The 14,520-nt window shown below is 36.8% G+C and overlaps 1 protein-coding gene across 1 annotated transcript in view; it reads left to right on the forward strand.

Annotated features, from left to right (window-relative positions):
- The window catches only part of LOC150096275 (centrosomal protein of 78 kDa-like), a 249,593-nt gene that overhangs the window by 169,191 nt on the left and 65,882 nt on the right, over positions 1-14,520 (forward strand). The window contains exon 10 of the mRNA XM_090409311.1: positions 5,534-5,610. Within this exon, the coding sequence (XP_090265437.1) occupies positions 5,534-5,610 (77 nt within the window). The remainder of the gene's footprint in view (positions 1-5,533; positions 5,611-14,520) is intronic.

Below are 14,520 nucleotides of genomic sequence, written 5' to 3' on the forward strand. Positions count from 1 at the left end.
GCTAAACAAAAGTCATGGGAGGACTTTGGCAAGAATATAGAAAATAAATATCAAGAAGGTGGCAAAATATTCTGGAGCTTGTTGAAGAAGTTTAGAATTGGAGGAAAGAGTGCTGTAAAAGGAATTAGCGATGATAAAGGTGACATGAAAACAGGAGAAAATGATATCCTTGAAGAATGGAGTAATTACTTCGAAAAATTGCAAAATGAAACAAGCAGTGATGACAGCACAGTGGTAAAAAACACTCAACAGGCATGCAGTCAAGAATACATATCCATACTTGAAGTAGAAAAAGCCATCAAATGCTTGAAATGTGGAAAGGCAGCAGGAGTAGATGATATTCGACCAGAAATGCTGAAGTATGGTGGTATAAAAGTCTTACAGTGGCTGTACTGCATAGTTCAGAAAGCCTGCACAGAGGGACGAATTCCCGATGATTTGAGTAGATCTCTCATAGTAACCATATATAAAAGCAGAAATAAAACTAAATGTGAAAATTACAGAGGTATTTCCCTTCTGAGTGTTCCTGGCAAGATCTATGCAAGTATACTTGAGAAACGGTTGAGAAGAATTGTGGAAGAAAAGCTTGGAGAAGAACAAGCTGGATTCCGGCCATATAGAGGCTGTCAGGATCAGAACTTCACTTTACGACAAATAGTCGAGAAACCATGGGAATATAACAAAGATCTGTATTTAAGTTTTGTCGATTTGGAAAAGGCATATGACAAGGTGCCAAGAGAGAAGCTGTTCAATATGCTACAGTTATATGGTGTCAATGGGGCATTATATCAAGCAATACTTAGTCTTTATTTGAGTTGTAAGTCAGCAGTTAGAATTGAAGGAAGTACAGGAAGATGGTTTAATGTTAAATCTGGTGTCAGACAAGGATGTACATTATCCCCTCTGTTATTCATTATCTATATGGATCACATTATGAAGGAAAGTAGTATTAAACATGATATCAGAATTGGATATGTTAATGTCAGCTCTTTGCTTTATGCAGACTATGTTATACATCTGAATAAGTCCGCTACAAGTTTGCAAAATTCCCTGACTAAATTGAATAACTTTTGTAATAGATATGATATGAAGGTCTATCCTTGCCCATTCTGTTTAAGTGACCATATCACCTGATATTAGCTCTTGGTAATGCATTCCTGGATGCCAACAAAAACAATGAAAATAGGTAGTATTGTTGAAAATGTCAACTGTGTTGTGAACGGTGAACCTGTGGAACAAGTAAAACATTTCAGTTACTTAGGCACGATTTTTACTGAAGATGGTAAATTAAATATGGAAATACAAAGCTGGTATGGTAGGAAGTCAATTAAATAAATTCAAACTTCACTTTACGACAAATAGTCGAGAAACCATGGGAATATAACAAAGATCTGTATTTAAGTTTTGTCGATTTGGAAAAGGCATATGACAAGGTGCCAAGAGAGAAGCTGTTCAATATGCTACAGTTATATGGTGTCAATGGGGCATTATATCAAGCAATACTTAGTCTTTATTTATTAGCTCTTGGTAATGCATTCCTGGATGCCAACAAAAACAATGAAAATAGGTAGTATTGTTGAAAATGTCAACTGTGTTGTGAACGGTGAACCTGTGGAACAAGTAAAACATTTCAGTTACTTAGGCACGATTTTTACTGAAGATGGTAAATTAAATATGGAAATACAAAGCTGGTATGGTAGGAAGTCAATTAAATAAATTCATATGGAATAAGAGAGAAATTAGTCGGAACACTAAATTAGCTCTGTACAGTGTTCAAGCCAGTTTAAATTATGGATCTGAGAGCTGGGGTCAGAAGTAAAACACTTCACCAAAGACTAGAGACTGCAGATATGAGAGTCCTGAGAAAGATTACAGGCATGAACAGATGGCATCAAAGGCAATATCAGATTAAAAACGAGGATATTAAGAAAGCACTTGACATTGTCGGCATCCAGGAATGCATTAGCAAGAGCTAATCTCAGGTGGTATGGTCACTTAAATGGAATGGGCGAGGATAGATTAGCAAAACAAGTGTTTTCTGCCAGGATGGCAGGAAAACGACCCAGCGGAAGACCAAGATATAGGTGGATTGATACAGTACAATGTGCCTTAGACGATAGAAATATAATATCTGATAATGATAATATTGGAGTCTTGACAAGTAATAGACTGATTTGGAGGAAAATTGTAGATAGGTAGTTAGTAATGATGTAAATTTTTCATTTAGTACTATCATATCCTGTACACCCCTTGAGGGTACATGTCAGGAATTTGATGATGATGATTCATCAGGAGTCAGTACATTTTTACTGAGTGTGACTCCAGTAGCCAAGAATTGTCTCTGACTCCGACTCCAGAACTCTGTCCCCACAGCTCTGATTGCATGGGCTAAAATGCTACTGTTCAGCAGTGGTTCAGCAAGCATTATAGAGACTTCCATCATCTTCTCTGGCCACCACAAAGACTGGATCTGAACCCTATTGAGAATGTATGGGGCATGTTAAAAAAGCAGATCTGGAAACAAAATCCTCTTTTGTCAAATCTTAGCCAATTAAAGAACTATCTGATGAACACTTGGTATTGTAAAAATTTGATGTAACTTCATAATGACAAAGCATTTACGTCAATTTTTACAGAGTTCAAATCCTTTAAGATTGTTAACAATAATGACCTTGCATGTCTGTATATAGTTAAAGCTAAATGTTTACATAAATAATCCTATGAGAATTAATTGTGCTTACTGCTCTAAGAAGGAAATTTCTAGATTGTCATGAACAAAGGCAATACCTTGCTACCAGAAATGTTGTATGATATAGCTCCTTATAAGGACATATGAAAGTTGGTTGCGAACTCCACTTTTAAACACCTTCAAGGTCAGTGTCAAATGGACCGATAACTTCAGACGAGCTTCCGCTGCCCAACGAAATAGGATTAAAAGAGTACAGTAGGAGAACAACGAAACGGTCAGTGCCAGTGAAAGATCAAGAGATCATGCCAAAATGTTCGGGGTCCAATATCTTCATGCAGGTATACGAAAGAGGATGAATAAAAGGCGTTGGCCAGAAGAACGGATATTGGTTTTCCACGGGTTGTCCATTGGTCATCTATCGGAAGTCTATTGGTTTCCCATCGGATATCAGCCATCAAGGATGTGACCTTCTGAAGAAGCCATGCCAGAAGTCTGAAGGGACGATGACGGGAGCCGATCCACCAGGCAGAGATTAGACCTGATGACAATCTTTGCCGGGAGCTATTTTCCGAGGAGAGGAAATTTTGAGCTGGAAGGAACTGCTCTGTTACGTTAAATGTGCACGCACCCCCTCATGCCGAACCCTTTTGTCATGGATGGAAAAGTCAGAACTCCAACTTGAAGCCAAGGAATAAGTATGCATAGTGGGTAGCAGCCCTAAAGTGAGTTTGATCCTTTTATTCTGTTTTGTGAATTATAGGAGAACTTTAATAGTGGACTGTTACGTTTAAGGTGTTGAATTTGGGCAGAGTTAATGAATGAATTTTAATGTTTGATAAGTGATTGAAGATCATGTATGTACTAGTTGAAGATTAGCAGTTTGATAGCAGTGCAGGTTGCCTAGGATATTAATTGGATGTTAATTGTACAATTGCCTAGGATATTAATTTAGTATTGGAAAGGAATGAATATTTATGTGTCATGATAATCTTAAATTGAAAGTGTATTCTAACATGATAGTTTTTATTAAGAGTTAAACTGAGAATGTCTCTTTAACGGAATTATAGTGTAAATTGTTTAGTTGTAAATGCACGTGTTTTTCAATTGTCGATAGAGTGTTGCCTGAATTTTAATTATACGATGCACTGTTCCGAAAGTATTTAGAGCCTAATTTGCGGGAACCCAGGAGAATAATTAGTGGACCACGACTGTAAACTGTAATTAATTGCAGGTAATTTGTGTTTAAAGGGAAAACTACTGGACACACTTACCATATCTTATTGCTAGGAAACGAACATCGATGGTGCTGCTTATCAAATAAATTTTCCAGTGTTCGAGGAATAAGAAGCGAGTGCGGAAGGCAGTTAGTGGAAAGGGAGTTTATACATTAAGGGAAAACATATATAGGAAGGAATAGAACAATATTACCAGACTGCATAGAGCATAAAGTTAAAGATAGAGTAAAGGTAAAGAAAGATAACGATTATCGAGATTGAAAGAGACAGGAATAGATTAAGTTTGATATATATATAAAGGAGAAAAATTGTAAACTGGGGGGGGGGGGTATTCTTGTTTCAGGACTGAGGCAACTCGTGGTAAAGGTGGACCAAGCTCTCATCACTCTTTGTCCTAGTATCTCCCATAATGCAAAGCCCATCTCCGTACAGACATGTATAATGCTATGCATTAAGGGAAGGGCCAGTTGCCCAGACTGGTTTCGACCTTTATTGAGGTCTCGTCAGTGGGAGCCAGACCCAGAAGTGGTGATACTAAGGCAGAAGCAATGGAGAAGTCATATTTACCTATGCGAGTTGACAAAAAACTTCCATCTTTCTCTAAATCCAGAGTAATTTAATAATAAGGTGGTACACCTTTTGGCAACTTGTATAGGTAAATATGACTTCTCCATTGCTTCTGCCTTAGTATCACCATTTCTGGGTCTGGCTCCCACTGACGAGACCTCAATAAAGGTCTTAACTGGTCTGGGTAGGTGGCCCTTCCCTTAATGCATAGCATTATACATGTCCATAAGGAGATGTGCTTTGCATTATGGGAGATACTAAGACAAGGAGTGATGAGAGTTTGGTCTCCCTTTACCATGAGTTGTCTCAGTCCTGAAGATACTTCAGGTGCAAACTTTGTTTGCTTATACTTGGATAAAGAATTAAACTAAATTTATTATAGGCTAATGACTTCATATCACTTGCCTTATTATTTATCCCATAATGCAAAGTACACACCCCAAAGCAAAACTTTGTTTTGCTTACTTGAGAAAAGGATTAAAACCAAGTATAAAATTTCTTGCTATCTTTAATGTATTTTACACCCAAGGTAAAAAACTTTCTACATTTTTCTCTCATCCAGAGATTTTTATTAAGAAGGTCGAGCACCTTTTGTCTACTTGTATATGGAATATATATGACTTCTGCATTACTTCAACCTTTGTATCTCTCCCGGGTCTGGTGCCCACTGAAGAGACCTCAGTAAAGGTCAAAACTAGTCTGGGTAGTGGCCTTTCCCATTATGTATGCTTTGCATTATGGGATACACAATAAAGAATAAGTCATTAGCCTCTATATACAAGTAGCTCAAATGTGAGTATATTTCATGTACAAAACTTTGTTTTGCTTGCTTGGGAAAAGGATTAAAACCAACTATAAAATTTCTTGGTATCTTTAACACACACACACACACACACACACACACACACACACACACACACACACACACACACACACACACACACACACACACACACACACACACATATGTAGAGAGACAGAGAGAGAGAGAATGGATTAATTTTTGATATCATTATACATTAATTTTTCTTGTTTTTTTCAGCCATTTCATACAAGACAGAGATCATTTTCAGCAGAATCTGGAGACAGAAAACATGACTTGAGTAAGCTATCTATTAGGTTAGTGTTGTTTCAATGTTGTCATTGTTATTATTGCTTTATTTTACATTATTAAATGAAAATTTGATATCTATGACATCTTATTAAAGATATGTTTCTGCTTGTTATATCACTGCATAATTACACTTCATATACACCCTCTGTCCAAAAAGAAACTGAACTTTTGATAGAAAATGAAACACAGGCCAATTATAATTATTCAAATAAGTTATTTCAATCAATATACACTCTCTCAGCTTCGATACAGCATTTGGCAGTCAATTAATTCGTTAAATGAGTTTTTTATATCAGTTTTTGGGATACTGTTGAGGGCCGTGGTTACTGCCGCTTGAATGTTTTCAATAGTGTTATATCACTTTCTTTTCATCGGCAAATGAAGTTGGGGGAAGAGAAAGAAGTCACAGGGTACTAAATCAGATGAATATGGCAAGTGAACACACAAACTTGGTTTTTGCTCAAAAATTGTCTCACAGTGTTCGAACAGTGAGATGATGCATTATCGTGCAAAAGTGACCAGCTGCCTGCATCAATAATCATGCCTTATGTGACGAATTCTCCCTATAAATCACTTCAAAACTTCAAGATAAAACTCACCATTGACTGTTTGGCCAGGCGGAACAAATTCTTTGTGGGATAATGGCCTTGGAATCGTAGAAACAAATCAGCATTGTCTTTACTTTTGACTTCTCCAAGCGACTTTTTTTTGGATGCCCCTCTTCTGGTGGTCTCCACTCAGCACTCTGGTGCTTTATTTTGGGTTCATACTCCAAACACCATGTTTTGTCATCGGTATCGATCATTTCAAGGAAGTTTGAGTCCTTATGAGCTGTTTTAATGAGGTCCTTGCAGTGTTCAATATGATACATTTTTTGGTCGTTGGTCAACTTGTGGAGAACAAATTGCGAATTCAATTTATGAAGGCCCAAACTCTTGGTCAAAATGTTGTGCACAGTTGATTTTTGAATTCCCAATTCATCTTCAATCAATCTCTCAGATGATTTCGGGTTTTCTTTGATGAAATGACACACTTTTTGGATGTTAACTTCGCTCAGTCCAGTTTTTGGACGGCCCTGCTTTTCATCGTCCTCAAGCTTCTCACGACCACTTTGAAATCTCTTAAACCACTCGTGAACTTGAGTGCAAGATAAGCATTCATCACCATATACTTTTTAAAGCATTTGATGCATTTTGGTAAAACTTTTACCAAGTTTAACACAAAAGTCAATCGCAGCTCTCTGTTTGAAACTTAATTTCTAACCGTTCGTCAAAATACACTGTCACTCTTGGCACTATAACTCGGCTTCTAATGAAACAAATGTCATAAACAGTTGACACAACACTATTGAAGATTGCCGCTTTCGACAACAAAAAGATACAACAGGTGCCGCCACTAGTTTCTTCTATTTTCGAAAAGTTTGGTTTCTTTTTGAACACAGGGTGTATGATTTGCATTTCAAAAGTTATCATCCATTCCTATGTGCTGTATCTTTCCTGAAAACAGTTAAATGTCTTTTAGCTTGTCCAGTTTTTCCATTGGTTTCTTGAAGCAAGAAACCAATTGAAATTCTATATCACAGACAGACAGAATGAAAAATTGTTTTCATTCTGTCTGTCTGTGATATAGCACTTTCTTAGGACTTCATCCTTAATTTTAGACCAGAGATATTTTTTTTTTAGATCATTTTGGATAGGGTCAGTTACTCTGTATTTAGCTAAGAAGTTTTATTTTATTCTTGCAGCACATAGGTAAACTGGTCTGTGAACCCATGCATTTTCCATTCACTTATGCAAACGTATAATGTTCATTAAAGCTTTTCCTCTTCTAATTGTTATCATAATTTCTCCTCCAGTGAGGCGGACTCATCAAAGGAGGGCTGTTTTTAGTCACTCATTCATAAATACTTATATTTCTCGTAGAACATATTTAAACACACACACACACACACACACACACACACACACACACACACACACACACACACACACACACACACACACACACACATAATGAAAGCCCATTCCATATACTCACCACATCCCTTGAGAACCCAGACCTCAAATTTCTAACCTCATTCTTAGTTTCCAGGGATAATCCTACTTGCAAAAAGTTGCAGAATCTCCCTTTTATCTGTGTTTTTATCATATCTCCTCTCCTCCATCTATTCTTCAAACTTTGAATATTACTTTTCCTCAGTTTTTCCCTTAGAATCTGTGATCTTTTCAACTCTCTCTCTCTCTCATTCTCCACATTCCTTGGAACCCAGGTGGCTATATCTGTACAGATTAGTCCAGAAAAAGTTTTATCAAAGCCTTGTAAAGAGGGGAAATATAACTTTCTTTTTCTTACAAGTTAATGTTCTCTTCATGATTGCAGTCATCTAATACAGTGCTTAACTACCTTAGCTTCATTGACTACTTGCAGCAAATTTCCAATAATATAATACTCTGCTTGTCTAAAATGTATGATCTTTCACTTAGCAACATTAAACTAATGCTTGTTAACATTTACCAATAAAATTAATCTGTTCAAGTCAGCCTATAGAGACTGTGTATCACACACGACCTTCACTCTTTCTAATTTAGCATCATCGACAAATAACTGCAAATCCTCTAGAAAAGGATTTCTCAACTGAGGTTCCATGATATGTTGCTAGGGGTTCCATTAGAGATTGTGATTGAAAAAAAAAAAAATAAATAAATAAATATTGTGTGTGTGTATCATATAATATGTGAATAATAAAGATATAATCATTTTGAGACTTCTGATCACCTTAATTGTGTTAGACTGAGCACTTTTGTACATCACTTTGATAGATGTCAGTCAGCCACCTCCTATCCATGACACAAAGTCTGTTTTGCTTATCTATCCCTTTGAGTTTGTATGACAGCCTCAATTGTGGAATTCTGTTAAATGTCTTGGTAAAATCTGGAAATATCATGGTATATCCATTTCCCTTATCCAGCTCTGTTGTCGTTCTGTTACATTCCCTAACAGATTGCTAAAGCAAGATCTACCCTTTAATAAAATCATTCTGCCTTCTATAGAGGATCATACTACTATCTATCCATCCATTTGTGGATGCTATTCCTAACCAGCCTTTTCAATACCTTGATGACTATTTCAGAGATACTGATTGATATATAATTTGTTGCATCAGTCCCAGCTTCAATGTATTATTCTGGTACTTATTATATCCTTGTATAATCGAATTATCTTTTCCTGCTTCCACTGATTAGAAACAAAGCATATTCTAATTCTTTCTTTTAAGGTTATGCAGTGGTCAGCATTTGTTGTGAATAATTTATGGAGACAAATACACATGTTGGAGTAATTACTTATAATTATGAAAATAACACTTGACATTTCATCCTCTGTATTGAGGTCATCATGCAGAAAACATACATAAGTACAGGACATAAGCTACATGACACTGTAAAATTCGATGTGGTGAAATTTTATATAAAGATTTTCTGACATCGATTTTTACAGAAGTCATAAATCATGTGAAAAGAACAAAATTGTAAATTACTGTATTTTAAAGGACAATTGCTGATTGTAAACTTGTAAAGCTAACTAACAAAAAGAATGATATAGAAATTGTTCACAAATTATAAAAATATTGTAAAGGTTTTAAACTTGTTTCACTTGGTTAGACTATAATAAATTTAGTTTAATCCTTTATCCAAGTGTGTGCAAACAAAGTTTGCGCCTGAAAGTATCTTCAGGACTGGGGTAAAGTGGTACAACACCGGGCAACTCCTTGTTCGCCAGTCCTGAAGATACTTTCAGGCACAAACTTTGTTTGCACACACTTGGATAAAGGATTAAACTAAATTTATTATAGTCTAACCAAGTGAAAAATAAACTTTCAACATCTTTCTCTAAATCCAGAGTAATTTAATAAAAAGGTGGCACACCGTTTGGCAACTCCTATAGGTAAAGATGACCTGCCTTTGCTTCTGCCTTGTATCTCCACCTCTGGGCCTGGCTCCCACTGAAGAGACCTCAATAAAGGTCGAAACTAGTCTGGGTAGTGGCCCTTCCCTTAATGCATAACATTATACATATCTGCAAGGAGATGCATTTTGCATTATGGGAGATACTGAGATAGGAGTGTTGTAGCTTGCTCCACCTTTGCAAGGAGTTGTCCGGTGTTGTACCACTTTACCCCGGTCCTGAAGATACTTTCAGGCACAAACTTTGTTTGCACACACTTGGATAAAGGATTAAACTAAATTTATTATAGTCTAACCAAGTGAAAAATAAACTTTCAGCTAATACTTGTAGGAAGTATAAGGGATCACAAGCAGGGACTAAATTAATCGGCTTAAGTTAGAACAAGGTAAAGAGTACTTAACAGAGAAATAGAAGTTAAGTACACATAGGAAAGATAACGGAAAAAGAGTAGAATTAATACAAAGGCAAAACAGCCAAGATATATGACGGGAAAAAAAAAATCATAATATTACAACACTACACAAAAGTAAGATAAATTTAAATGTTTTGTTAATCTTTTACCCTAGCCTGACCTCTGGTGAAAAAAATAAATACAACAATAATAGTAATAAATAAAAAATTATACATAAATATAAATTAACGAAATAAAATAACTTTTTTATACATGTAAGTATAATAATATACAGGTGACAAAAAAAAATCTAAATAAATAAAAATAAAACTTTATAGTGGAACTACAAACGTCTCTACAGTAATTTTATATTAAGTTTTTTTTGTGTGGAGTTCTGCCATCGTGTTCTGGATGCTACATAGGTTGCAGATGGGTCCTCCAAATTCTCGGAATTACTAATCCATTATTCTTGTTTAGATTCAGATGACATTTCAGCATCTCACAAGCTTCCTTGAACTTTCTTTCAAACCAGGTTTTGGGGGTGGTGGTGTAGGGACTTGGTACCTTTCCAGTTGATTCTCTGCATTTTGAAGTGCATGGTCTGACAGACCTGTTTTACCATAGTGAAGAAATTTAATTGTCATTTATGTTTAATCTTTTCTTATTGGTATGGTGTGCCATGTTTTCCCTATGTAGGGTAGGGTGCAGGTGCATTTAATTTTGTAAATCCCTGGGTAGGTGAGGTAGGAAAGAGGATCTTTGGATGAGCTGAGTATACATTTTATACATTCAATATTCCCCTAACATATGGTATGGCTATGATATTCTTGTAATCTTTTTTTTTGCTTTCAATGGAATTATTGTGAAGGGTCTTGTGTGTTTAGGTTTGCAGTAGACCGTGAATGAAAGGCAGCCTGAGGGAAGATTTGTGACAAGTGTGTCTAGAAAAGGAAAAGAGTTATTGTTTTTAGTCTTGATAGTAAATCGGATATGTTTGTGTTGTTTATTCAAGGCGGCTTAGGAATGTGTTTACTGTTTTGTGGCTGTAGGGTCAAATGACAAAAATATCATCATCTCTGAGCCAGACTTTGGGCTTTAGGCTTGCTGAGTAAAGAACTCTTTGCTCGAAGTCTTTTATGTAAAAATTAGCTATGGGGGGGAGCACATGGCACTACCTTTTTTTTGCAGGTATAAATTATTTTACCATATAAAATTCCTGGAGTGAAATATACATAGGCAAAGAGGCCGTGATATCAGGCGGAAATATGTTCTCTATGAGAAGAATAGTATCATTGATTAGGACATTAGTGAAATTGACAATTATGTCAAAGCTGACTAATAAATCTTTTTGTTGAGTGTGACATTTTTAATTTTGTTGATGAAGTGTTGTGTATTTTTGCATGTAGGAGGGGGGAATGACCTACCAACTTCTTGAGTGTAGCCACTAGTTTCTTGGCTAAGTGATAATTAGGGCTGTCGATTCCTTCGACTATTGATCAGAGTGGTGTTTGTTTTGTGTATTTTAGGCAGGCTATAATTCTGGGAGTATGGTCATAATGTGGTAATAGCTTTTTAATTGTTTCCTCTGGCCACATGATCAATGACATGATTAATTCTGTTGTATTCTTTTTCATGTGATTTGTCGGATTGTAGGTAACCAATTGGGTACGCATCGTGGTTGGATACCAATTGGTTAAGGTCTGCTGTCTGATCAAGACAACAGTAGTTGTCTTTGTCTGCCTTGGTAATAATGCTGTCTTGGTTATTTCTTAGAGATTTAAGGACAAAGACTGAAACAGAAAGAAAGCAGCAGACAATCTGGATGGCATGCTCAGAGGAGCAGCCAATCACAAACAAGTGAAGTAAGGAGCAACCAACCACCAATGGACTATGGCCAAGTTATCAACACATCCAACTACAATCTTAATAATGGAGAACCCGCTTCTGCAAAAAAGGCTTAAATTACACTATTGCACGAAAGCCAGTAAACAAACTAGACTTCATATACCATATTGAAAGAGGTCTAAAATCCCTCCCCTCCAATATTATTATTATTATTAAAACAAGACCTCATGGAGTCAAAGACTCAGTTGGGAAGTCCTTTCATCACACACACATCTCATCATACAATGTCTTAAACACACCCAAACTATTTGCAGACACCACACTCTCAGGCAAGGCATTCCAATCATTCACAACTCTGCACGAAAAAAACCTGCCTTTCACTCCCCTACTCACACCCTCCTTATACTGTTTCCAGGTATGACCTCTGGTTCTCCCACTATTCTCTGTAGAACTTCTCCACTATTGATCTTATAACAACCCCTTACCAACTTGTAGGGCTCTATCATATCTCCCCTCTTCCTTCTTTCCACCAGACTCTGCAAATTACATCTTCTCAATCTTTCCTCATACTCAACATTCCAGAGGTCAGAAACTACCTTAGTCAGTCGCCTTTCGACCCTTTCCAACATCTCTTCATCCTTCTGAAAACCCGGTGATCAAATCTGGGCACAATAGTCCATGTGTGGCCTAATCAAAGCCTTATACAATGGAACAAGAATCTCCCTACTTCTACACGTCAGTGTCCTCCACATCATTCCTAGAAGTCTTTGTGTTGTCTTCACAATTTTGGCGATGTGTCCCCTGAATTTTAGATCCTTATCCACTATCACCCCCAGATCTCTTATTTCCTCTACCTCCAATAATATATTCTCACCAAGCATAAATTCTGAATCCCATCTTTGTTTTCCAAATTTTAAAACCTTACATTTTGCAACGTTCGTCCCAACGGGGTGCTTAAGGGTCAAAGCTGTATAACTGAGAGGAGACCTCCACATAGACTTTAAAGGAATGCGGAGAACCGACCAGGGCTTCTGACCTAATGTCCAATCCTCACCTTCTCGTGGTGCACCCTGTTGGGTATCTACTTTGATACTGAACGAACGAGGATGGGCTGGCAATTTGGGATTTAGCCGACCAAATTGTATTCTTATTGGTTAAACCAAAATAAAAAATGATGGTACGACATGACAAAATTTCATGCCAGCTGGGGCGTCGCCCGATTAAACAAGGCCCCCGATGTTTTCGCCAGAGAACCAGGGCGAACAGCGAAAAGTCAGCTACTGGAACAAATCTGAAACCAAACCCCAACTCAACATCACCACAGTTAAAGATCGGTACTATCAACGTAAGAAGCCTGAATGGCAAAGAAATGGAGCTAGCTGAGGAATTAGATAAGTACCAGATCGACATAATAGGGGTGACTGGAACAAAAAAGACCAAAACTGGTGAGATCTTTCTAAGCAATAAATACAAAATGTTATATTCAGGCAATGACAATCAAGGAAAAGAAGGAGTAGCCATAATATTCAACACAAAATATGAGGCTAATCTTCTTGAATGGCAGTCAGTCTCAAGTAGAGTAATGTGGGCAAATATGAGAATGGGGAACTGGACAATGAGACTTATTTGTACCTATGGTCCCACAGAAGGTTCTACTAAGGTAGAAGTGGAGGAATTTTTTGATGCTCTAGAAAAAGCAACTGACACAATGAAAAAGGAAAAGTTGGTCCTTGTTGGGGATCTAAATAGCAGAATAGGAAATGATTGCGAGATATACAAAAATATTTTGGGAAAATTTGGAGAAAAGAGCAAAGCTAATAATAATGGCAAATATCTGTTGGATTTCTGCTCAGGACATGGACTGGTTATTACTAACACCATGTTCCAACATAAAAATGTGCACAAATTCACATGGAGAGAAGAGGCAAGGAATAAGAAAAGTCTCATTGACTATGTTATTGTTGATAGTGATGTCTTCTCCCTGGTGCAGGACACCAGAGTGTACAGAGAATTTGAAATTGGAAGTGATCACTATTTAGTCTTCAGCAGGATAAAATTGAATTTCATATTGAAAAGAATAACATGTAAGAAAGTTTTAAAGCGAATAAAAGTTGAGCAGCTCTCAGATGTGAACTGTAGACTAAAATACAGAAAGATTATTGAAAAGAAAATGAAAGAGTTTGAGAACAGGAATCAAACCTTGGAGATTCAGTGGCAAACTCTGAAGAAAACATTGATTGATTCTGCCAGAGAGGCATGTGGTGAGGTTGTGTGCAAGGATAAAAAAATCAGAACTCCCTGGTGGACACAGGAAGTTAAAGAGGCAGTGAAGGAAAAGAAGAAAGCATATCAAAAGTTCCTGGCAAATAAGTCAGCTTTTACTCTTACAGAATACAGAGACAAATGTAAGAAAGCTAAACAGTATGTAAAATTAGCTAAACAAAAGTCATGGGAGGACTTTGGCAAGAATATAGAAAATAAATATCAAGAAGGTGGCAAAATATTCTGGAGGTTGTTGAAGAAGCTTAGGAATGGAGGAAAGAGTGCTATAAAAGGAGTTAGAGATGATAAGGTGACATGAAAACAGGAGAAAAAGATATCCTTGAAGTATGGAGTAATTACTTTGAAAAACTGTTAAATGAAACAAGCAGTGATGACAGCACAGTGATAAAAAATACTGACCAGGCATACAGTCAGGAATACATATCCATACTTG

Source organism: Typopeltis vanoorti, chromosome 19 (assembly GCF_054136105.1).
Source record: "Typopeltis vanoorti isolate ZY-2024b chromosome 19, IOZ_Tvanoo_1.0, whole genome shotgun sequence".
Lineage (NCBI taxonomy): Eukaryota > Metazoa > Arthropoda > Arachnida > Uropygi > Thelyphonidae > Typopeltis > Typopeltis vanoorti.